The following is a 25,270-nucleotide window of genomic DNA, read 5'->3' as shown; positions in this document are numbered from 1 at the left end:
CTTCAGTTGCCTCAGTTACCTGTCAAGCTGTACAACTTTATTATCTCTAAGTTGTCTGTAAAGTCACATTACACATTTTGGGTAATTGCAAAATCGTGAGTAGCAGAAATAGATAGGACTCAAAGTCAATATCAAGATTAAAAGTTTGCATTTCTTTAGTATATTTTATACAACATTTTGATTTCGGCAATTGTATACCAAAAATATTATCATTTGACTTAAGAATGCAATGAGATTTTGGCTTCTATTTTAATGTGCCTACTTGCCACTAAGTAGCATTACTCACCTAATAGTAGTTCTTACTCAGGACCAAATTAGAGGAGCTGCTTACCTTTTTGTCTGCTCTTTAAGTTTGCTTACAGCTCTCAGTTCTGATTCATCTGACTGAGGTATCTGTATTTAACAATGCCCAAGGAGAATAATTTATCCTGATTTTTAAAATTTAGGAGTTTTTTATTACAAAATAAATATGTCCTATTATTATTATAAAAAATGCAAATATTTCAGAAATATTAAATAAAAAGGAAGCTCCTTCCTCACTATCACTTCTTATCCTCTTACTTCCACCCAACATGTAAAATTTTATACCTAGAGATAATAGTGGGGCATGTAGGGCACATCTACATATAAATATCTTCCTATGCACATACCATATTTATTAATATGAAAGTTCATTCAGTTTTTACGAAATGTGAGATTGTATTAAATGTGTTATCTGCAGCTTGTTTTTCTACATGAACTATGTCTTGAAGAGCTTTGACTTGGCATCATTAAATAAGCATAAACATGAATGCCTCCTGTCCATTTTAATGGCTGAAAAGTGAGTTGTATCATAACTTACAGTTTATCATAAAATAACAAACATTTTATTTTTACTTTATTTATTTATTTTTTTGTGGTATGCGGGCCTCTCACTGTTGTGGCCTCTCCCATTGCGGAGCACAGGCTCCAGACGCTTAGGCTCAGCGGCCATGGCTCACGGGCCCAGCCGCTCCGCGGCATGTGGGATCTTCCCAGACTGGGGCACGAACCCATGTCCCCTGCATCGGCAGGCGGACTCTCAACCACTGTGCCACCAGGGAAGCCCTAAACATTTTATTTTTAAATGATGTTTTAGTATTAGAAAAAAATATTGCAATGAACATTTTTGAGTCTTGACATACTTTATTTTCATTTTTAAAGTTATTATTTCTATTGCATAGATTTCTGGCTTAGAATTGTTAAATCATCCACTTTTCTATTTTGATGAATGTGGCCAAATTGTTGAAGGGACTTAGGATTTTATACAGACCACAAGGGAGTCAGTTCAGAACTGGCCTCCCTGAATCTGGGGTGAAATGATAGTCTCTTTGAGCAAGTGGCTTCACCACAGAACTCACTGGGGGTCAAAACAGAGCCACGCAGGAAGACGTTAATTACAACCTCCTTTGGCTCAGAACTTGCTGGAACCCTTCAGCAGATGTGGACAGCTCTGACAGGACCCTGGTGATGTTGTATTCCCCTTCCGTTCTTCCTCTCAGTGTTTGTCATTTCTATCACGCCTGGTCCTGCTCTGAGATCCATGGCAACACTTTCAGCTACCTACAAATAAATACATTCTCTGCATTAGTTTCAAAAAGTAGAGTCTTCATCATTAAGAAGAAGAAGGAGGAGAAACAGAGAAGAAACAGTTTTATCTCCTTTGCAAATCTGCCTTCTAGATTTTTAGTGAAAATATCATGAAGTAATACATGTAATACACTCAGAACACACACAATTGTGGCTACTTATTCTGGCAGCACCCTCATTTTCTGGATGTAAAATATAATTGACCTCTGTGTGATATCATATTATGTACTGGGATGATCAAATCCTGTATTTCTCGCTTAGTGACTGTCCTTTAGCCTCTCTGAGCTTCAGGCTCTTGGTTGATTTAAGAAAAGAAAAATAAAACCAAAAAGAGAGAAAGAATGCCTATCTCTGGGGAGTGCTGGCTAAGCTGGCATTAATTTGCTCATCTAACAGATATGCCAGGTATTTAGTTCTCAAAAATGTGTTAGTCATCATTTTTATTATTATTTTCTTTATTTTTACAGTATCTTAAATGAACTATGAGGCAATATTGACTTATAGAAGTTAAACTAATTTCTACGAAAGCTATGCATACATATATGCAATAAAATGCATAAGATAACTAACTAGCATACCAAAGCAATCAAATATATCCTTCAGCCATCACGCTGTAGGTGAGACTAGGAAAGAGCACTGAAGACCCTTCTCTCCAAAATGGTGCTGCCCTCTGAAAGTTCACTGGTAAAACTCACCATGTCATGGTTGGAGTGTTTCTGCCTCCATGGAACTCAACCAGGAGACTGCTTGTTAAGTGTGTCACCGAAGAGTTTGTGGACTCCCAGAATTCCTGTCAAGGTGACCTATGTGTAATCTCAGAGAATGCAAATTAGTCAACTGAAACCTAATCAAAGTGTATCTCGTGTGGAGAAAGCCTGTGTGAATGGAATGGGGAGAGTCAGCCCGAAACCCACAAGGACAACTCAAGGACTCAGGGCCAGGTTATTCCAGCCCTGCCTGGAGAAGATGTAGACAAATGTGGGAAACGCAGTTTCCACTCACGAGAGAGCCACTCTCTGCAGGAGCCAGATGAGGCCTGGGGAACAGGAGAGCACACCGGTTATGGCAAAAGTTTTGCTTCCAACCCTAGCCTCTCCACTTGCCAACGGTGACCTCTGAGAAGTTGTATCTCCTCTCTCAACCTCTGTTGCCTCTGCTGTATAAGACAGGCGATGTTATAACTCCATCATAGGGCTGTTCTGAGGGTGAAACAAGATCAGGTGTAAAACTCTATTCGTGTGCTCACCTGGCCAGGGAAAGGCAAGAGGTGGCTCCCATCCTCAGGTCTTGAGATGTGAGATGCTCAGCCGAACCCCAGAGCCAACAGTAAGTTTAAGAATAGCAGCCTCACACCCAAGCAGGGCCTCTAACATGTGGATCTTTTTCTTTAGGAAGAACTCCTCCAGTAAAAGGCAAGAGTGGCTTTAAATTGCATTTTATTTTCTACTCTAATATGTTAAATATTTTGGAATTTGGACCCTACCTGTAAGAGATAGAGACTTCTTTACAAGGTTTGAAGCAATAAAGTACATCTTGTGGTCCACATGTGTGAGTATGTTTCTGGAGGTGTGGACATGAGTGAGAGGGAGGGAGGGGGCAGAGCGAGGAAAAGTAGGGGGCAGGTCAGGTGACTATCTCCCAGACCCAGTCTGACTCTGGGCCTCAGAGTAAAACTGAGGCCAGGAGGATGAGGATAGTGCAGCTGAACAGAGACCTAAAGTTGGGGAGTTTGGTGGAAGTTGTCGGTCAAGAATGAAGGAGGAAGTGAGGAAAAGAGGAGAAATGAAGATCCGCAAGTGTACGGCCTCAGCAGCTGACAGCCTGGGACCAAGGCATTGACAGAACTGAGTAACAAGTAGGGTGGCCGATCCCTGGGGAAGTGACCAGTGGAGGGGGTTTGGGCATATTAGTTAAGGGTTGACGATTGACGTCCAAAGGAGATCTTTCATAGGCAGTTGAATGAATATGTATTCCTCAGAAAATGCATGTGAGTGTGTGAGTGTGTGAGTGTGTGAGTGTGTGTGTGTGTAACAGGAAAGAAGGCAGCACTCTAAAATGCTGCAGCATCGTGGAGTAAGTTAGGGACTGGCATTTCCATTCTGTGGAAACAAGCGATTCTCTGAAGTTTCAGGGGGCTGGAAGGAGAAGAGGTCAATTTTGGTAGGTCTGGGAGGAGGGTGAGAGAGAAGAAAAAATGCAGACTTTCTGTGAAGAGCTTTTATGGCACTACTGAATGTTTCTTTCTTTCTTTCCTATCCAGAACAGGTTAATCCAATGATGCCTACAAAAACCTTCATCCTTGCTAGTACTTTTTAAAATCAGTTTTATACTCGTAAAATCCGGAGGGCCGTTTATATTTCTTAACAATAAAGTAGTATTGGGTAAACTTTGGCTGTATTCATATACTAAGACCAGATTTTGTTTTCTCACACCTATTTGAGAAGAGCCCTATGGCTTCAGTTTTCTTAAAGTATTTACAGAAGAAATGTAGTTTCTGAAAATGTTAAATATATGCCAACATCATCTTGTTTTGTCCCTCATGTTTCTTATACTAGGGACTGAAATCAAGACTCCAGATATGGCCTGGTCAGTGTGGGGCGCAGCTAAAGGGATATTATCCTCTGGTGTGGACTTGTCTATGTGACCACAGTCAACGTTTGCACTTGCTGTTTTGTCAACCAAGTGACCCTTGAGCTCGTTGTGAGCTTCTTGTCCTCTAATCCCTTAGGTTCTTCTTTTTTCTTAAGTCTCAATAAGGAAGACAAAAGGGAAATAATGCCTTAACTAAAGTTAAGATAGAATTACTGTCAAGCATTGATATGGCATTTAGACTTGCAGAGCTGTTTATGGGCCTCATCCTGGCTATACCTCTTTTGCAGCCACAGCAAATGGAGGGCTTCATGTCTCCCACTCAACAGAAAGGTATGCAGAGTTTCCTGAGAATAATTCATTCAGAGTCACACAAGGGCTTCCAAGGGACCTGAGGTCTTGAGTTCTTTGCATAATTTTCTAGGTTTATCTTCCTTATCAATAACGTGTTATATGTTACTTTGGGGTGACTGAAAGAGAGAAGAATATAAAAAGGAAAAAAAAATCTCTCTTAATAAGCTCAGTCACCCAAATGATGCTATAAAAAGAATTGCAGCAGTTAACCAAAAACTGGCTGACAGAAAAAAAAAAAAAAAAACAGTATATGAGTTTTCACTGCACTTTAATGATGCACTAAAGAAATCAGTAGCCCCTGTTCTGCTCTGCAAACCTGATTTTGGTAAAGTCCCTAGTTTCAGATAGAAAAACTAAGAGGAGACCACATTGGCTAATTCTGTGCCATACTTTTTCTCTTGAGAATATTTGAGTCTTTTCCTTAATGTGCATGTTTTATCATTAGGTCACATGTGTTTCTTGAGGACCATGTGTCTGTTATCTATTCTTTGTGCCCTTCAAGCTTCCATAAGCTGGGATCTTTGGCTGGCCAACAGTGGGGCACTTTTTTCTTATTTTCCTTTCAAAAATTCTTTGTGTTTTACATTTATTTTTCACACTTGACTGGGAATTTCAATAGCTATTTATTGAATCCTTACTATGTGTTAGTCAACATGTTAAGTTTTATATACATTATCTACTTTGATTTATACAACAACATCAAATTAGTATTATTATCCCAATTTAAGAGATTAGGAAACTGAGTCCCAGGCTGACCTCATGACATCATACAACCCGTGTGTTGAGGCACATGTTTTAAGCTAGGTCCGTCTGGCCTAATGACAATTCTTTCCCACTACAACACAATCATTTTTGTACTTATAAAGTACATAAGCACCCTGTGCCTTTAGGAAGAGTCTTGTATATTCTTCCAAAGGAAGACAAAGTCTGTAAAGTGTTTGCCCTTGAGAAGACAAGTTCATACAGAAGCCAAAGGAAAACAATTTCGTGTGTAGAACATCAACTCTACAGCTGCAGTTTATATCATTTTTTATGCCACCCCCAAATATTCTACCCATTAATACTTTGAAATGTTTGAATCAGCCTTGTCGTTCACACATTGAATTAAATCCAAACACTATTCTCACTGTGATGCTAAGAGCATGAATGAACTTGCAAAGTCTCTTGATGCCCAGGTGGCCTGTAGGCTGAACACAGCCCTCACCTGTGTTTTTGTTTGTTTGTTTGTTTGTTTGTTTGTTTGTTTTGCGGTACACGGGCCTCTCACTGTTGTGGCCTCTCCCATTGCGGAGCACAGGCTCCGGACGCGCAGGCTCAGCAGCCATGGCTCACGGGCCCAGCCGCTCCGCGGCATGTGGGATCTTCCCGGACCAGGACACGAACCCGTGTCCCCTGAATCGGCAGGCGGACTCTCAACCACCGCGCCACCAGGGAAGCCCACCTGTGTTTTATTGGTCAGTTTTATTGCAGTGTTGATTCCCACCATACTTTTTTTTTTTTAAGAATTTTAAATCCATTTCTATGATTTGAAAAATTGAGAAATTTTACGCTGATATTCCAGTCTGGCCCACTGGTCCTACATTCATGAAGAGCATAATTACCTGTTAGGAATGACTATCACCGTCTCCTATAGACAGAATACTACTTCCTCCCAGTCTTCTCTTGTTCTTTCTCTCTCTCTCTTTCTCCCTGACACTGAAGCTGTTTGTCATGTCCCATTTATCACCTAACACAAAGCTGGCTTCATTCATTTTTATTACTTTCCTTGACCCTGTAGGCATTTGAGTTTGTTTCTACCACATTAAACAACTTTGGAGAGATTTTTAGATTTTATATAAAAAGTATTTTTGGTAATATGCTCTGCATCATCAAACTAAATATGAAGTTCTTTTTCTCTGTTATTTGGAAGAGATTTTTATTCTTGGAGCAATTTTGTATATTCCAACACTTCGGCGCCAGGACATCAAATTGATACAGGCAAGATGCCATAGTGTATGAGGGAGACAGTGATTGGCACTGCTGGACAGACTTCAGAATCTACCATTTTCACCTTGAAAATGAAAGAAGAATTAGGGAGAAATAAAATCCTATAGTAATGTAGAGTTTCTACAGGAGTTTGATCTTTATTCCACTTTGGTTACTTGAAACTTGCTTTGCAATGTCTGCTTGAAAAAATATTAGAACATGAAGATTCTAATTTTATTCTGTGTATATGTGACATTCATAGATGTGCTTTCAAATAGACACAAGAATCTTATTCCAGATCCTTTGATTGGCCTCTAAATACAGGTACTCAAATTACAGACAGTGGATAGTGCATTTCTTTACATTTTGGGTGAACAGACTTGTAAGGGTATACGTACAGGTGAATATTTGATTTGATTATAACCAAGATGAATTAGTGCGTTTTTCTACAGATCTCAGGAGTTGTATGTCTAATCTTAACATTTAATTTTCCATAGTGTGGAAACCTCCAATACAGAATCATAGCTTGATGTATGAAAAGATAAATTGACTTGCCTGAGGCTGCAGTGATTCAGGGGCAAAAATGAGAACTCAAATGAGTGTTAACACTACTATTTTTTGAGCATTTACCATAGATCAGGCACTGTGACTATATCATATCGTTTAATTCTCTCTATAACTCTGTGATATGGGCATTACCTCCATTTTTCAACTGAGGATACTGTGGAATCTCAGAAATAAAATAATTTGCCCAAGCTAATGCAGGTGGAAACTGGAGATCCGGGATTTCAGAACAAATCTGTGTGCTTCTAAATCTATGTCCTTAAAGCACTTCATCACACTACTTGAACCTTGCCACGCATCCTTAATTCATAATTTGACACATTTTTTCTTTGTCTTTAGTCTCAGAGCTGTAAATAATATGCAAAGTATGCTGAAATATAACGTTGATTTTGAGTGTTTTTTGAGTGTTGTGTTGATGTCTTTGTGTCTACAGAGAGAGAACCAATATGAATTAGCTCCTCTGTGTTCTCATAAACAAATTGCTACATCATATACCTTGCCTTGATTGTTGTGGCTTGGTGCTGTGTCTCCCAGTTCCCAGGAACAGACAAGATGATCCATCCTGTGCTTACTTGAGGCTGTGTGGCTGAACAGTCCAACCCACCCATGTGCAATTATCAGACTGCCTTATATAATTCATTTCAGCTCAGATTAACATATATTTATGGCATACTTGTTAAATTTAGGGCTGAGATAGACACCAAGTGACTAGACCCCTGCCCCTTCTACCCTGTGGCCATAGACAAGTTATCTCATATCTCTTAGCCTCAGTTTCCTCATTTGTGATAGAAATAATGGTACCCACTGCATAGGTGTGTTACTTTTCCCCTAGTATACTTCTGGCTCAGAATCACTGCATATTCACTCAATTTCAGTTTCCTACCTACATTTCCTTTTTACTCTCAGTAAAATGGTGTGTCCTTACCATGAGTCCAAAAACACAACTCAAAAAAAAAAAAGGAGACGCAAGAGGGAGGAGATATGGGGATATATGTATATGTATAGCTGATTCACTTTGTTATAAAGCAGAAACTAACATATCATTGTAAAGCAATTATACTCCAATAGAGATGTTAAAAATAAAAGAAGGAAAACATGAATAGCTTAACCCCATTCATTTTTAACTTTCTTGTCAAAGGATGACTAGTCAGTTTCCTAATTGCATAATTAACAGAGACAAAGCCAGAGTCATTAACTACAAAGGTCTCTAAAACAGAAAAAAAAATAAAAAGCAACAATCCACCTTAAAAGGTGATAAGAAACATCCTAAACTGATTAAAACCTGTTGGCAGGTGGCTGAAACAAGTCCTTGGAGTGATTTTAAGTGGCTTTGTGATGCTTATTTCAAATTAGTTACTGAGATAGCTGATCTCTTCATGGAAAGAGAGGCAATGTTTCATGTTCCATCAGCACTGCATTGGGCAGGTGGGGTCTGTGAGCTACAAAAAGCAGCAGCAAGCTCTGTAAGCTATCTGCTTTTCTGAAAAGACTTAAGGAAGATGTAAAATGCTCTTGTTTTTGGAAGCTGGCCATGGGTTTTGTAATTGGCATCCCAGACTGTCACGCATACCTATGAGATGAAAGGCCCTCTGTTATTCCCCTGCTGCCCCAACCCTGCAGCAACCAGCCAAATCACTTTTGAAAAGAGGAGGCTTGTTAAAGAATCCCTAGATTATCCACATTTTCTTCTTTCTTTTCTTAAATTTATGTTTTGCAGGACAAATGATACTGGCTTTCTTTCCTTCAAAGACCACTTGCCTGTCACTCAGATAGTTATCACTGATACCAACAGATCAAACTCAGAAGCTGCTTGGAGAATTGGTCCCTTGCGTTGCTATGGTGACCGTGAGTACTAAATTGAAAGAAGATTTCTCTCTGTCTTACATAAGCACAAGATGTTTTATTCCCTTATCCTTTTTCCCTGCAGTGTCCCCCAGTCTAGAAAATTATCTACATGCCCAGTGCTTTCCTGTACCCCATTCAAAAACAATGAACCATACTCAGGATTTTTTTCATTTGCAGGACACTTCTGGAATGCGGTATCATTTTATACAGAAGCCTCTTACCTCCACTTTCCTACCTTCCATGCGGAATTCAGTGCTGACATTTCCTTCTTTTTTAAAACCACGGCTTTATCTGGAGTTTTCCTAGAAAACCTTGGCATTAAAGACTTCATCCGACTTGAAATAAGCTGTGAGTGTTCTCATTTATGAATTTAATATAACTGGTCAACAGAAGTTTTAATCTTATCTTTGCCACCAACAACTAGTGTACTATTTAGATTATCAAATTAATCTCCCTGGGCCTCTGTCAAATTAACAATGATAATTTCTAGTTCCTCCTCATGCTTTTTGTTTTATTATTACTTATCAGTGTTTAAAGAGTCATTCTGTCCTCAAACTAGTGCATTCCCAAAATTCCCATAGATATTTATTTACAGTGTCTTTTTTCTGATCCGTGGGCATTTATTACCTATTCTTTTAAGCTTCCACACAACGGAACTTTTTCATTGCAGTTTCTATGGAAAGCTGAGAACATTAGTATTCTGCATTCTGTTTGTACTTGAAGTCAAATTTTTGTTGTACTTTTTCTCTGCAAGTAATTTCTTGACTTATTTCCCATCACCAGGCGTATGTGACTGACCAATCAGAATTTCCATTGTTTCTCTACCACTTCACCTTGAACAGGGGTGTATCTAGTGAGTTTGGTGTCAGGACGTGGATCATTTTTTAACATCCCATCTCCTATATACAAGTTATATTAAGAAATAATTATAAAGTTAAATGAAAAGTAGTACAAATGCATATGGGGAAGTGTTCTGTTAATGAACTTTTATATGTAATCATGCCAATAAAAATATTCCAGTACAAAAAAGAAACACAATACAATAAAGAATTTTAATCTCATTCATTCATTTTTTATATAAAAGGGAAAAATACCTACATATTGGTCTGTTCAAGTAATACTTGTAACATTAAAAGTTCTGTTCCTTAGACTTGACTTATGTAAATTTGTGAGTGAGTTCATCAGAATTGATTTTCTTTGCATGTTCATGTTCAAAAGAGAGTATAATCAGATTTGTCCATTTATCTTCTCTCTTACTGATCAAAGGATACTTTTTATTAACTTTAAAATGTTTTTCACATTAAGCAATAGATATAAACATTTTAGAAAAGATTTTAAACATAAGGCTAAGTTTGATAGAGATTCCTAAAAATCCCATTTTACAATAAATTCCAGAAATTGCTATAATCTCTATGTATTTTTTTTCATGATCAATGTTAGCATCTTTCAAATAGCTCTGAAATAAAAAAAAACACTAAAATATTTTTATTAGAAAATTCATCATGGGTTACTATTCTACTTGGTAAAACCTTACAGAGTTCCTAAGGTTTTGGAGTTGCTTAAGCTCTCTTTGGGTGCAATTTGTGTTCACAGCCCCTGTGGTACTATATATTCCTTGTTTCAACAGTAGATCTGAGTTAAACAATGATAGCACAGTAACTGTAAAAATGGGAAATCAGAAATTGAGCTCTTATTCTTAAAAACAAACACATATTTTAGTCTGTATGTTCAGGAGCCAATGGTACGTCAGGAGTTCTCTATGTTAACTTCCCTCTTGAATATAATATGTGGTAGGTAATAAAAGGTACTCTTTGAAGCTTACACATTATTAAAAATTAATACTAACATCAGCATTTGTTACAACTTAAACCTACAAAAGTTTCCCCCCCACCCCCGGTGGAGGAATGTTTCATTGCTGACATTATTTAGAATTACTGTTGTGTGGCAATAATAAAAAAAAAAGATCTACTTTTAGTTGCTTTTGCTAGTTTTCTGATTCTCTGCATTCATTATACCCACTTCTTTCTTATACACAAGGTGGACTGCTCCCGCCATCTAGCCCTTATTAAAGCCATGACCATGAAGACTTATGCTTTTCGCTATGTGCCTCATTTACCTGGTTTTAAATACATGTTTTCTATGATTTGATTGTGGCAATTGACCATATTACAATAATAATGTGACAGCATGAAATACCCTTGAAAACCTAAGTAATAATGTCTTAGCAACAGAAACGTGGAAATTTGAGACCTCCAGAAAAAGAGACAAAAGTGCTGGCTGGAGGAGATGGCTGAAGTGCATGTACAGGTCTCCTGCAGAGCACAGAGCAGCTAAGTGTTTCTTCTGCAGCTACAGCCCAATACAAGGAAAGGTATCTCTTTAACGGGTAGTTGTAGTCTCCTTTTACTCCAATGATTTAGACTATTAATGGCAGGAAGCTCTTGTGGCTTTAGTGTGAAATAAGATCCCTCATAGCTACCTTGGCCAGGCTTTAAATATGTGGAGTTGAGTGCCAGCCATTTCATAATATGGATATAATAACCTCAATGTAAATTTAATAACAATCAGGCCCTAAGGCCTTTCGATTCATTAAAGCAGCAGCAAATGTCATGGCATATTATCACAAGGTAATGAGTGATGATTTCGTGTTAATTATATTTCAGTGTCCAATTTGTTTGAACTTCCTCATACTATATTTTGTCCTTTGGGTTGCACAAAAATGTTTTCAGTGCAAGTGGTATTAAGTCTGATAAAAATTTAAAATCCATTGATGTCATTGTTCAGTGCACACTTTTTCACCAGATCAGAGAATATGTATTTTTTGAAAGAGGAAGATTTTGTATAAACTTTTTTAAAGTACAAGGCCTCAAAATTTTCAAAATATTTTGTTTTATTATTATTATTTAAAAGGAAAAACAGACAAACAAATGGGGCTTATCTTGCATTTCTTACTAACAGCTGCACTCAACCTATGTCTTTTACACAGATGGAATTTTCACCCTAAAGTGTTCATAGTAAGATTCCTCTACAGATCATCTTCTTAGAAAGAAAATGTCCTTCACATAAATGTAGTAGATTTCTCAAGTAGATCTCTTCCTCATCCCCAAGGAGTATTCCTCTGTAACTATCTGAACAGAAGTTTTCAAAATTGATGTATCCGAATTGTTGGACAGGGAACAAGAAGTTTACATAAAATTTTCAATTTATTTCTTTCTGGGTCACTTCCAACTAAGACATTTGAATTTTGTAGCTTTAAGATTAGTCCATATTCTATGAAAGGCAAGATGCTTCATTATATCCTCAAGTCTTAATGGATTTGTTCCAAATGAGACTGAGAAAAAAATAGCTATTTTGACAATTAGCTCATAATGGCTGTGCAGGTTGAAACAGATATTTTGGAGTGGATGGGGGACGAGAAGGAAATGGCTGTTGCGATCAGTATGGCATAGCGGAAAGAGACTACTGGTGAGAATCCAGTGTGTATTCTAATTTCTGTTTCTCTAACTCTAATTGTGAGCAAGTTCCTCACCCCTTCAGTGCTTATTTATGAAAATGGAATTGTTGATGCCCATATGTCGATCAGATGCATTTGGCTGCAATTAAAAGAAAATTCAATCTTAACTGATAGACACAAGGATGGGAATTTATTGGTACCAGGACAGGTGACCAAGTCCGGAATTGGTGGAGCACTTTATTTCTGGTTGGATTCAGGAGTTTAACAAATGTTAGCAGTGGTCTAATTTATTTCTCTCCCTGCTCTGACTTCTGAATCTCTACTTCCGTCAAGGCTATCTTTCCCTCAAGAAGGAGCCACATTTCAGCTGGTGGGAAAGCACTTCTTTGCCAGCTGTCCACACAATCCTCCTGATATGCAACTCCTCTGACTACCTAGGAACAAATGCCTCTAGACAGGGAAGTAAAGATTTCAGACTGGTTTTTCCAGAGCCCAGCCTTACCCCTTGGGTGGTAGGGGCAGCTAGCTGACCTTAAAGCCTGTAGGGGAAAAAAAAAAAACATTTTCATTCCTAAAAGTCTGAGTTCTTGGCTGAGAACCATGTGATAAAAGACAGAATAACAAGAGGAAAAACAAACAGAAGTTTATTAACATGTATACCTCATGTAGGGATGGGAGATACCCAGAGGAAAGGAGTGACTCAATGAGGTGACTTAGACCTCCAGTTCATATGACATGTATAAGAGAGAACAATAAATTTTTGGAAAAATAATAGGATAAAGGAAAGCAGTTTTAGGCTTTGAAAGTAGAGATAAAAGCTAGTTAGTCAAGTTTGTTATGTAGATTCTTCTGGTGGCATCTCGAGGCTGATAGGGTCTAACGTTGTCTCCAGGTGGTTAATGTTTGTCCTCTTGGTAGAGAGGGGAGGAGGGATGGAGGAACAACTAAATCTATATCTATATCTATGTCCTCATCTATATCTATATATCTAGAAATTTGAGTTCTTTCAAATGTGTCATATCAATAATATTACCAACTGTGATGGTAACTTGAAGATACAATCCTCAGATCCTCAAGAATAGGAAAGATTAATTCTAACAATAATTACATTTATACTAAATGGTTGAGTACTCTAATTAGACATAGTACTGAATGTTTTATATTCATTATTTAATTTTGTTTTCAAATAATCTCATCTATAATCATCAAGATATTGCATTATGATTTTCATGTTCAACTCACAGTCCAATATGCAGATGAGGAAGGTGAGCCTTGAGAGGGTAAATAACACACCCAGCATCACCCAGTAAGATTCAGAATCCAGGATTCAATTCTCTGTTCATTCGAACAACTCCCTACTCTGCTTTGCAAAACTGTCTCAAGAGCCAAGAATGTTAGAAGGTGAGAAAATAGCATGATTTTCCTCCATGTTTTGAGGCATAGGACATTCAGCAGGTCTTTACAACTTAATGCAAAACTGTGTGTGCTTTTTTTCTGGAATAGGAGCCACAGCTGCCATCAGCGCCTCCAAGAGTCCATGTGTCCAAAAATGTTTAACAATATTTCATTTACTTCTCATTCTACAGATGAATACATGGGAGGTCAGAGAGGTTAGGAGACTACATTAAGGCCTTGCATCTTCTACTTTATTCCATTATGGTGCCTGAGACATCTCACATGCCTGGCCTGTGCAGGGCTGAGAACACAAGATGGTGTCACAGTTTGAGGAAGGAAGAGCATTGTACAGGAGACTTAGAAGGCATCTTCTCATCTCCTAGGACCACTTGGTGTACAATCTCTCATGCTTGTGGCAGTTTCCTCCGCTTGACATGCCCCTTCTTGGTCAGTCTTCTCAAAAGTACACCATGAGCTCATTTTGTTTCATTCATCTCTGCTTAGCACAGGCCCTGGCTGGGTAAAAACCCACTGAAAGACTCCAGTGACTCCTTCGCGTTGTCTTGAACCATAGGGTGTAAATGATAAGGGAGGATATTTGTCAGACAGTTGCGGGGAGAAGATGGTAAATTCATGTTAGAGGTAATGCTGCCACTGGGCCTCCAGCTTTCCCATTTAGAACCACTGAGATATGCCCATCCCCCCAGAAAATGAGATCTAGTTGACATTGGCCTCAGGTGTCCTGTCTTCCAAGTCACTAGCCAGTGTTGGAGGTATCACCATGTACTTACATTTATTTTCATTCAGTTTTTTCCAGGCACCCATATTATATACCTAGCTTTGACTGCCAGGTAGGGACTGCATAGGTTTTGGGGATGGTGGTTTTCTCATAGGACAAGTGGGTTAAAAAGTGAGCTCCAGAGACACATCACCTGGATTTAAATCCTGACTCTGCCCCCTCTGGGTTGGAGCAGCTTCTCAGCTATCTGTGGGTCAGTTTCCTCCTCTGTAAAATATTACCTTTCTCATATGATTGTAGGGAGTTGATTCATGAAAAATGCTTAGCAGAGTGCCTGGGTCATGGTAAGCGCTCAATAAATGTTAGCTATTATTATTGCATTTCACTGATTCTCCCCTAGTTCTAGGAGGAGTGAGTTGAACATAGTAGGTCTTTAATAGTGACTTGAATAAAGTTAAATAATAATAATTTTAGAAGGTTTTTAAGGAATCGAACACCTTGGTATAAAACTAAAAAGAAAGAAAGAAAGAAAGAAAATTACAAAATTGCATTTAGTGTGTACAGGGTAACATTTTAATGAATGAAATTTTAGTTTGATGGGAGCTTCCTGTATACAAGGCCCAATCCTAGGTTCTGGGTGTCCAATTCATCTATAAGTTGCAGACTAGCTGGGGAGACAGACTATAACCAGATCATTATACAACAGAGGGATAAATGCAGGGGCAGAGATAAGTGCAGACCAGAAACTAACAAGGAGGTAGTGGTGACAGGGGGTGGCAGGCCGTCACAGCAGTGGAGCAAGCCTTCCTTCCACAGAGATGTGCTGTCTGCATGGAACTGGATATCCACAAGACCAGCTTTGCAGGAAGACTTTTAGGAAAATCTTTAGCATTCCTCCCCTTCAACCTCAAGAGTTTTTACCTATGTTTTTAGAGAGAAATACACTTATGCTCAATATCTCAGTAATTGTTTATTTGGTCTCAAGATAAGCAGGGCTGCAAGGTAGCATTGGTGGCCTGATAAGAAACAGGCAATGGCTCAAAGGGCTAACTTCACTTTTATTTAATCTTTCAATTGTTGAATCTGATTTGCTCCCTTCAATTCTGTTTCCGTTAATGCATGGGTTTATGAGCCAAAGACAACTGACTGGGTTGGTGAACCATGCCACGGTGATGATAATAATAACAATAGCTATCATTGTTGAGTACATCCTACATGCCAGGCACAGTTCTAAAAACATTGTCGGGATGAGTTTATAAACAACCTGACAATTAGGTATTGTTTTTATTCCCATTTTACAAAGGATAAAAGTAAGAGGTGACAAGCTCGAAAACTTACCTCAGGTCATGGAGGGTGCCAGAGTCCAGGTCTCAAATCCCATTTGTAAAGCTTCTATCTTATTGCCTCTCTTTGCAGTCAGGGCTCACATTCACCAGGAAGGCGAGCAATTCAAACTCTCTGCTACTTGAAATTCTGCATATTGGGGGCTTCTTATACCAAGCCTGGCTTTCTGTTAGGGTTTAAAGCCTGAGAAAGGAGTGGTCCAGGGTGATGACTGACCTTTGGTATTGCTGAATATTCAGATCTGTTAGTTGATGACCTTGTCAAAGAAATACACATGTCCTATCTCGGGTGTAAAGGAGGGGGGCCATCACAAGGTGCTGATAAGGAAGGGAAGGTCTGGAATATGAAGGCTCCTCTTCCTGAGAGAGGACTGTCTTTCCCTCAACTTTAATTTATAATTTACCTCTCCACATCCTTCAGATTTAGAATTCTTACATAATTAAAGAAAATACAAGAAGGTATACTAAAATAGAGAAGAAAGATGGAGATTATACTTTTGGAGTCAGATTCTACTTACTCTCTAGGCAGCTTCAAGCAAATTATTTCTATTTCTCTGAACTTTCATTTTCTCACCCATAAAATGTGCATAAAAATGAGACCTTTCTCATAGAGTTGCTTTGAGGATTAAAATGAGATAATCTATGGGCAGTGTTCCTCAGAGTGCATTGTACTACTGTGCTGCTGCTACTTCTCTCTCTCTCCGTTAATGGTGATAACACCACTGTCACCATCCCCATCATCACCATGACCACCGCCATCACCACTATCACCACCATCACCATCGCCACCATCCTCACTACTACCATCACCACAATCACCATCACCATATCACCTTCACCACCATCAACATTATCACCACCATCAGCATCACCACCATCAGCATCACCATTACTATCATCATCCCTATCATCACCACCATCATCATCACCACCACAACTATCACCATGATGACCACTACTATTATCTTCCTGTCATCATCATCATCAACATCATCATCATCACAGGTAACATTACCCCTGACTGGCTCTTTCCTGTCTTGTACGATAAGCAGATTGCTATAGAAGGGCAGAAAGGGTCATGGAAGGAGCCCTGCATGGGGAGTTGGGGGGATAGGGTTGTGTTTGTTCCCAGACACTGCCACTTGCAGTGATGCAGACAAGGCACTTAAAATTTCTGAGCCTCCTTTTAAAAAAAAAGTCATAAGGAATAGCATGAATTCTTGTATCATATGTATTGATGAAATAATACATTTTAGAATAATAATATATATAATACACATAATAATATGTTATATATATATATATATATATGAAATACATTATTATAACATGCATAATGAATAATACCAAGCACTGGACTTTCCAGGATGTGGTCTTCTCCTCGCAGGAGTGTAGCTGCTTAGCTAACCAAGTATCTATAGCTGTCCATGAGGACACAGTTGAAGTCAGAAGAGATCCAGAAAACCCAGAACCTTGGAGCAGGTGCATTTTGTCAGATCAGCATCAGTGACCCTGGTCCCTATCCTATTTCTTGAATTCTCACAATGAGAACCAACTGGGACAAAAAAAGAGCTTGAGGTTTAGTAGTTGGTAGTTATTACCATTAATGGTAGTTTTTATACTGAGGGGATTTCATCTGAAGGCCTCTCTACCTAGCTGTTGATGTACGATAGTTTTTATCATTCGTTCAGGGTATGCTTGTGCCCTAAATGCACTGACAACTCCCTTCATCTTTTTACCTGTTTCCTTTCTGGTTTCAGCTCCTTCCGAGATCACTTTTGCCATTGATGTTGGGAATGGCCCCATAGAGCTCATAGTCCAGTCCTCTTCTCCTCTGAATGACAACCAATGGCATTATGTCCGGGCCGAGAGGAACCTCAAGGAGACCTCACTCCAGGTGGACAACCTCCCAAGGATGACCAGGGAGACCTCAGAGGAGGGTCATTTCCGGTTACAGCTCAACAGCCAGCTGTTCGTAGGTAGGGGACATCTTAAGGTGCCCTGTGTGCTAAAAACCCTACAAAACCACTGTGGAACCAGGCCCAAGGAAAATTACTATTTTAATTTAGACCTGGGAAATGATTAAAATATTCCATAAGGCATTTATAATTATAAACGTAATTTCGCAGATTCTTCCTTGCTAGATTTATTAGCTACAACAATGGAAGATTATGTCATCTCTTAGCAAAGTTTGAGGGGGTTTCAAACTCTATTTGTATTTTTTCTCCTTGTACATATTATATTCTCAGATGTCCGGGAACCTCTATTACTTTTCATCCCTATAATCAAAACCTACTCTTAGAAAAAAGGATGTATCAGCTATTTAAACCTTATTAGAAGTTGACTTTAAGTCAGTGGGCTACCATTCACCCTTCCTAGTGATACCTGACTCCAGATAATTATTGATAACCATGTAATGAAATACATTATAGCATCTCCAAGGGATTTAGGGCATCAGTAATATGGTGGTGGAGGGAGCTATTGGTTTTTAAACTACGAGCTTCTTTGATACTCCCTGAAATCACGTCACTTAGGCGGCTGCCTGATAACTTGCACAGAAAAGCAGCCCTGGTCCCTAAGCAGATGTCTCTCCACTGGTCATTTACACCATGAGACTCAGAATCAACCTTTAGATAAGTTGTTCCTCTGAACTGGCTGCCACTGCTGGCAGTAGGGCCTGGGAAGCCTCAAACATCATTCACTGAATCATTCATTCATTCCATAAGCAGTCAGTGAGCACCTAAAACAAATCAGGCACCTTGTCAGATGGTGGGGATTGAAAGATGACTTGAGCAATGAAACTTCTTTTCAAAGAGCTCACTCTGTGTGTGTGTGTGTGTGTGTGTGTGCTGTGCGAGAGAGACAAAGAGGCAGAAAGAGAGAGGGAGAGAGAGGTTAGCCACATTAGTCCAGGTAGGAAACGTCTGCCTTATAGCTACAGTTTAGAAAGGATTTTTTGAAAGTAGGTTGAGCAGGGCTTATAAAGCTTTAAAAACAAATAGAGTTGTAAATGTTAGGGATATTGTATTATTATCAAAACCAAGGCACTGCTCTTACATAAAACTTGAAACTCAGATGCTTAGAACAGAAGCATAAATTAGTTGTAAAATTTGCCAGTATACCCAGATTTACTTTTCTTTCCTTATGTATTTATTTTACCAACTCTCACACTACATAGCTTTACTGCTAGTAATGAAATGCCATCAGCAATCAATGGGTGTTTCTTACTTGCTTCTTTTAAGTTTGGGTTTGTGCAACTTTTAACTCTGAGGAAATCTGTCACTAAGACCATACCAGCTAAAAGAAAAGAAGTAACAGAATCTGTAATCTCTCTTTCCAACAGGAATCATATTTCTTTCTTCATCTATCATGTTTTACCTATCCATCAGAAGCTAAGATATAAGTGATTAAAAATGATTTTATGATGAAAAAGTACTCAACCTACATCAGTGATATGATTTAGTATTAAAATATTTTTTAAATTTATATTGATGTTTTCATTCTATTTAAACATCACATTTTATTGCTCTGAATAAGTTTGCTAGTCATCAATATTTAATGTCTTTTTTGGTGTAATCAATTCAAGTAGTTTGCAATTTTCATAAATTATATTCCATGCCAAAGTTTAATTTATCTTCAGGCAGTACTGATGAATCTTTCTGGCTGAAAGGTGTATATAAAGATGGAATTTTTTTAATCCCTTCATGCAAATTTCATGTAGTTATGAAATTATCATATGTGAATGATATGAATATGTGACAAACTTTGTGCAACTCGAAAGGGAAAAGAGGCAGCTGTGTTTCCTTGCGGGTTTTTATCTCTAGATGTTTCTGTTAACTGATCACAAATGCAATGAGTAAGAGCATATCTAGGGGTTTGGAGAGATACCTTGCTCTAGCTGGAGCCAAGGTCAGCTGCAGCAAGAGCACCTGCTTCTGGTATGTTTCTTCCCAATAGGCTCCATCTCAGATGGTACTCTGATTTATTGAATTTGTCTTAATGTACTTGAAGAAGAAAAACATGCTGTTGGAGGCCATTTTAGTCTGTTGGTTTGAATTTTGTTGTTTAGTGTTCAACCTGTTTAGAAGTGTCAGGTGGCCAAAAAAATTGAAGTCCCAATATTTCCAGTTTGTATGATTCAGTGGTTTAAAAAAAAAGGCCTCTACTTAGCTAGAGCAGCCAAAATGACGAATTGCATTCTCTATCATTCAGAAAATTTGAGTCACTGGATTTTTATATTTGCTAGGCAGAAAAAGATATGATTGTGGTGTGCTGTTTAAAATTTTTTTTAATTAAAGTATATTTGATTTACAATGTCGTGTTAATTTCAGGTGTACAACAAAGGGATTCTGTATACGTATACATACACACATTCTTTCCCAGATTCCTTACCCACATAGGTTATTGAGCATAGTTTCCTGTGCTATACAGTAGGTCCTTGTTCATTATCTATTTTTACTGGGATAGATTGATTGTGACAGTACTTAAATATTAATTTGGATATGTCTGTCTAGATACCTTTAACCTCTGAAGGATCTTTCAGTCAAAACATAGCATCGTTCAAGTATGGTAATCAATGGCATTGCTGCTGTGCTTGTGAGTGCTTTCCGAGTACCAGAAACAGGTTGAATTTTATAGAATGGATATATCTCTTAGCACTGCCCCTGTCATTGGAATGTGACAAGTTGAATTGCTGATACCTGAGTCAATGCATGCTGGATTCCCAGAATCAATATTTTAACTTCAAGCTTTTATTTCCCTGATAGTTAGGGACAATTGCAACCATGCCATTTTACTGGTCGCATTTCTTGAATAGAGTAGGAGAAGCTTCATAACACAGAGCTTCTGAAATGTGCACTGCAAGCTGGGGGTAGTTTCATCTTTAAAACTCTTGGCAGTATCATCCCTCACTTTGCTCTTCCCTACTAGCTTTTCAAGTTAATATGAGGAAAAGGCAAGAGAAATCCAAGAACTAGCACTTATGGCTGAAAATGAAATGAAGAGATCTGGGTAAGAACTCCAGGTCAACTGCCAACAGACCATGGGACCCTGGTAGAGAAACAACTAGCCTAAGTGGATTCATTGTCTTTATTATTTGCAGAATGAAATTGATGAGTCTGGTAACTGATCCCTTACAACTTGAGGATGTCCCATCTCCATCTGTATATTAAGCATGACAATCATCCTTACCCTCATGCCCATGTGGATGTCACAGCAAAGAAAGTATCTCTTTGTCCCCAAATCTGACACCCCATCTTTCCAAATATGTTGCAATTATAGAATGGACATTTTGTAAAGCTGTGAGCCTGTGAGTCTCATTTTTGTGTTGCCTTACTTTCTTCTTATCTTTTTGGCCTTTTATGGAACTTTTTCTTTATTTTTTCTTTTTTTTGGCTCAGCTGCTTTATTTGTGTCAAAATAAACTGAAGTAACGCCCACTTAGAACTCCTTGGGGGAAGTATTTCACTGACTTGGTAAATCATAAAGTTGAAGCGATTTCCCCCCTACCCACGGTGCTGCTCCTGGTTCCACACTGGTTGGGAATTATTATTATTATTTTCAGGTGAAGTGTGTCAAAAGCGAGGTCAGCAGTGAAACCAGGAAAGGTGGGTCTCATTTGCTCTCTGCCCTGACACTTCAGAAACTGCTAGAGTCTCTCTGTGGAATAGTGACTTATATTTACACTTGCAAGTGCCCCACAAGGATGGCTTTCCTGACACAGGCCAGTAGAGTTTTCTGTCTGGAAGATGTACTGTGTCTCAAAGCACAGGAGGAGATACACATCCTTTTCATGTTAAGGAAGAAATGGAAAATCACCTTTTAGCATATTCGTTACATAAAACCATTGCGCATGGAGGATGTCAGTGGTGAAACAAAAAGTAAAGAAATTGTCTTTTCAGCATCCTATACATTTCTGATGATAAGATCTGTTTTACCAACAAGTTTATTTTTTCAAAGTTAACTAATATGTCAAGTATACTTGAATCATCTTAGTAAAAAAATTAGCTTAGTAAAAAAATTAATACATGATTTCTGATATTCCCCATAGTAGTTAAATAAGAGAACGTGTCCTGATTCGTTTAAGAAGTTTTAGGAGACCTCAGAACACTAGCGGGCAAGTCCCGTGAATGCTTTGCTTCCTTGTTACCTACCAAGTGGCAGTCACTCAACGCTTCTACAATGAAAAAAGAAAAAAAATGAGGAAGAGCCACCTGCTTCCTCATGCATTTTTTTCCCCCAACACCACTTCTGCTCCACAAACAGATTCTTAGAGCTTGAAAGTGCTTTGAAGGAACACTGGTTCTTTTTATTTTCGGAGAAGTGAATGATTAAATGACCCCTTCCACAAAATTTTGTCTCATCTTGCAAATGTTGAGAGTTGAGTACAATGAACCCATCCCAATAGCCCATGTTAGTATTTTCTGCCCCCTAATATTCCAAAACCCTTTTGGAAATGTTTATCTACAATCTCTTATGCTTTAATTGAAGCTCATTTCATCCTATACTGGCCGCATTAGATTGGTAATGTGACATTGAAGGAGAATGTACAATTTTCTTGTACAGTTTCACTTTTTTAAGTTTTAATTCTGCCTTTGACAAAACATATCTCAAAGCATACTATCTGTTTTTGAAGAAAGGTACAACATGGCATCATGTTCTCATGCAGCCCAGGGAGAAAAGCCCTGAGATTTGGACCTCACAAAAACTCAACGGTAGAAGCAGTCATTCTAGTTACTGTGGCACTGCCATTCATCAAAATCTGTAACTCAGTAAAGAAAGAAAACATTAAGACAGCACCGTTCATGGGGAGCTAGGGTGATAATTATAAAATGAAATTCAAGCCAGATATTTCTGGAAAATAAAATAGTACACTCTGGATGTTCAAGGACCCAAACTGAGGGAGGTGAGAAGTTGTTGTGTCTTTTCCAAAGCCAAGGCGCCATTGAGCTGATGTAACCAGGACAACCAGGGAAGCTCCAGTTTAGAAAAGAGTGGGCCCAGCCTGGCATACTGATGCTGCAATGCTGCCGATAACCTGTTTCTATTTCTCCAAGGCTCTGGAGACAAAGCTGATGACTCAGAGGAGGAGGTGAGAAAGCCTTGGAGCAGAACAATGGTGGGGAAGAAGATGTAGTCAGAACTCTCTGAACATGTTATTGGTAGATTTACACTCTGTTCTCATTGTGTTACCAAGTTTCTTCTGATTCAGAGAGAAAAAGATTTGGCTTCAGATACACTTGAGTTGGGGAAGGCAATTTTGTAGAAGAGGTGAGAGGTGCCATGTTTTAATTCAGCTTCCTGCTTCACCATCCATGTCTCAGGCTGAAGGGTGAGGGTCGTCTCAGGCCCCTGTGTAGAGAGGCTTAGGAACGTGCGTAGACTCTAGGATGTGCTGCCCAGGACCCCATTCAAGAAGGCCCTGCTGCTGGAAGTGCTCTTGGAAGACAGTCTCCCTTTGCCCCTTCAGCTACTGCATCTCTTCAGGACATCCTTCCAGGGAGGTCCACAGACAATAATCACTTGAGTCCAGGGTACAAAGGCACAACCATTTTGGCCCAAGGAAGCATATCTCTGATGGACTTTTCTAGCTCCAGCACTCTCTGTGGGGCTGTTCTAGACTGTCAGACCTGCGCCAGAGCTCACTCCTTTGCCCACTTCTGCTTCCTGACTCTCTGGCTCAAAAGTGTGGTTCCCAATGGTTCCCCCTGAAAAACATCCTGCCCCTTTAACTTCATCTCAGAGCCTGTTTGCTGGAGAACCCTACCTGAGGCACAATCACATGGATGTATTGTGCAGTACACACACACACACACACACACACACACACACACAGTTTTTTAATCAAAGTAATTTTTTAAGATAAATTTCTTTTTCATTCCTCCCAAGAATTAACCATAAAAGAATGCCTCCTTTTCTCCCACTTTCTTCTCCAAAACACCCTTTAAATTCAATTGCTTCCTTAGAGTCGAGTTTGCATTTTTTGATCCACATTCTCTTGACGGTCCTGACTCTCAAACTAGGATGGGCAACCCCACCCTTGATCTACCTGGCAGACTCCTCTTCAATCATGTTTACAAAAGACTAAAAGTTCTGTAGATATCTTAGTATTTTATTACTATGTTATTACTAGCCCCAGTTATTGTGCACTGTGTGATTGAGGCCTTTCCATAAGTTTCATATTTTCTAATGATAAGTAACACCATTTTAACTGATCCTGGTAGTATGTGTTAAAATCTAATCTTCCAAAAGCTAAAATGAATTTCAGGTGAACAGAAACTAAACATGAGTCAAAGATTTTATGTCACTCTAATTAATGAGGAAGCCATTAAGATGGCATGATCAGTTCAGAGAGCATCTAAAAAGCTGGCATATGTACGGAGAATTTAACAACACGAAAGTTAGAATAAAGTTGTAGATTTAAATATAAACCGTTGCTCACCAGGCCATCTTCGGAGTTATCTGTTACGCTGGAAAGAAATTATCTGCATCTCCACTGGACAAATATCATCCATTTTTTGCTTTATTTCCAAGTTTCAGGTAATTTTTCTGAAAGGAGAGAGTTGCTTCCCACATTTGATGACGTATCCCTAGTCATATAGCAGCCATCACTTCCACAAAAGAAGCTGGAATAAGAAAGAACCCCAAAATGATTACTGCACACATGCATCAGAAAGTCAGGACAATGTTAGTAGACTGGATTGTGAGAACTGTTAGCCATGAATTGCCACTGTTACTATCCCGTTAGTGAGTTGTAGGCTCCATTTGTATTTCAGGGTCTCCTGAGCTCAACCATAAAATCACTCTAGGGCAGGTGGGACTATTAGGGAAAATTCTTAAAGCTTATATGCTTTTACTTTATTGACGTATTTCCTTGAATGGGTCTGTGGTTCAGCTTCTGAGGGAATCTCTGTTCTCAGCAGGGCCTCCCTGGAGAAAACTAATTAGAGTGATTTCCACGGGCCCCAACTTCCAGGAAACCCTGAAGCTGCTGTCATCTGGGCAATGACTTGGCCTGGCAGCCAGCCTGGAAGAAGCAAGTAGCTTCTCCGCTGACTCTAGAAAAGACCTGGAGCTCCTATGATATTTCTTATCCAGTTGCTCTTGCAAGGAGGGTGATTTAAGGTTGTTTTTGATAGTGATTTTCTCAGTGATTTTTCATCTTCAAAAACGGTGGCAGAAGGAAGCAAAGTGAGGGATGACTGTGCTCTCATCTTTGCGAGATGGGAGATGGGACTCATCTGGTCAAACTGGCTCCTGTCACTATTCCAGACTCTGTGATGAGGATTATGGCAGACTTTCCTACCACATCATCTTTTTTTTTTTTAAATCATTTGACAGAACATTTTTTTGTTTTTTAATTTTTATTTTATGATAGAGTGTAGTTGGTTTACAATGTTGTGTTAATTTCAGGTA

At 38.9% G+C, this 25,270-nt stretch overlaps 1 protein-coding gene across 2 annotated transcripts in view; it reads left to right on the top strand.

Annotated features, from left to right (window-relative positions):
* CNTNAP5 (contactin associated protein family member 5) overlaps positions 1-25,270 on the top strand; it is a gene marked incomplete at both ends in the record, with an annotated part of 877,051 nt that overhangs the window by 729,602 nt on the left and 122,179 nt on the right. For both annotated transcript variants that reach the window (XM_082841270.1, XM_082841269.1), the window contains 3 exons: positions 8,798-8,925; positions 9,103-9,273; positions 17,617-17,835. In XM_082841270.1, the coding sequence (XP_082697396.1) occupies positions 8,798-8,925; positions 9,103-9,273; positions 17,617-17,835 (518 nt within the window). The remainder of the gene's footprint in view (positions 1-8,797; positions 8,926-9,102; positions 9,274-17,616; positions 17,836-25,270) is intronic.

Source organism: Leucopleurus acutus (assembly GCF_964270905.1).
Source record: "Leucopleurus acutus genome assembly, chromosome: 6".
Taxonomy (NCBI): Eukaryota; Metazoa; Chordata; class Mammalia; order Artiodactyla; family Delphinidae; genus Leucopleurus; species Leucopleurus acutus.
Note: the sequence above shows the minus strand (reverse complement) of the source record. Positions and strands in the feature narration are given on the sequence as shown.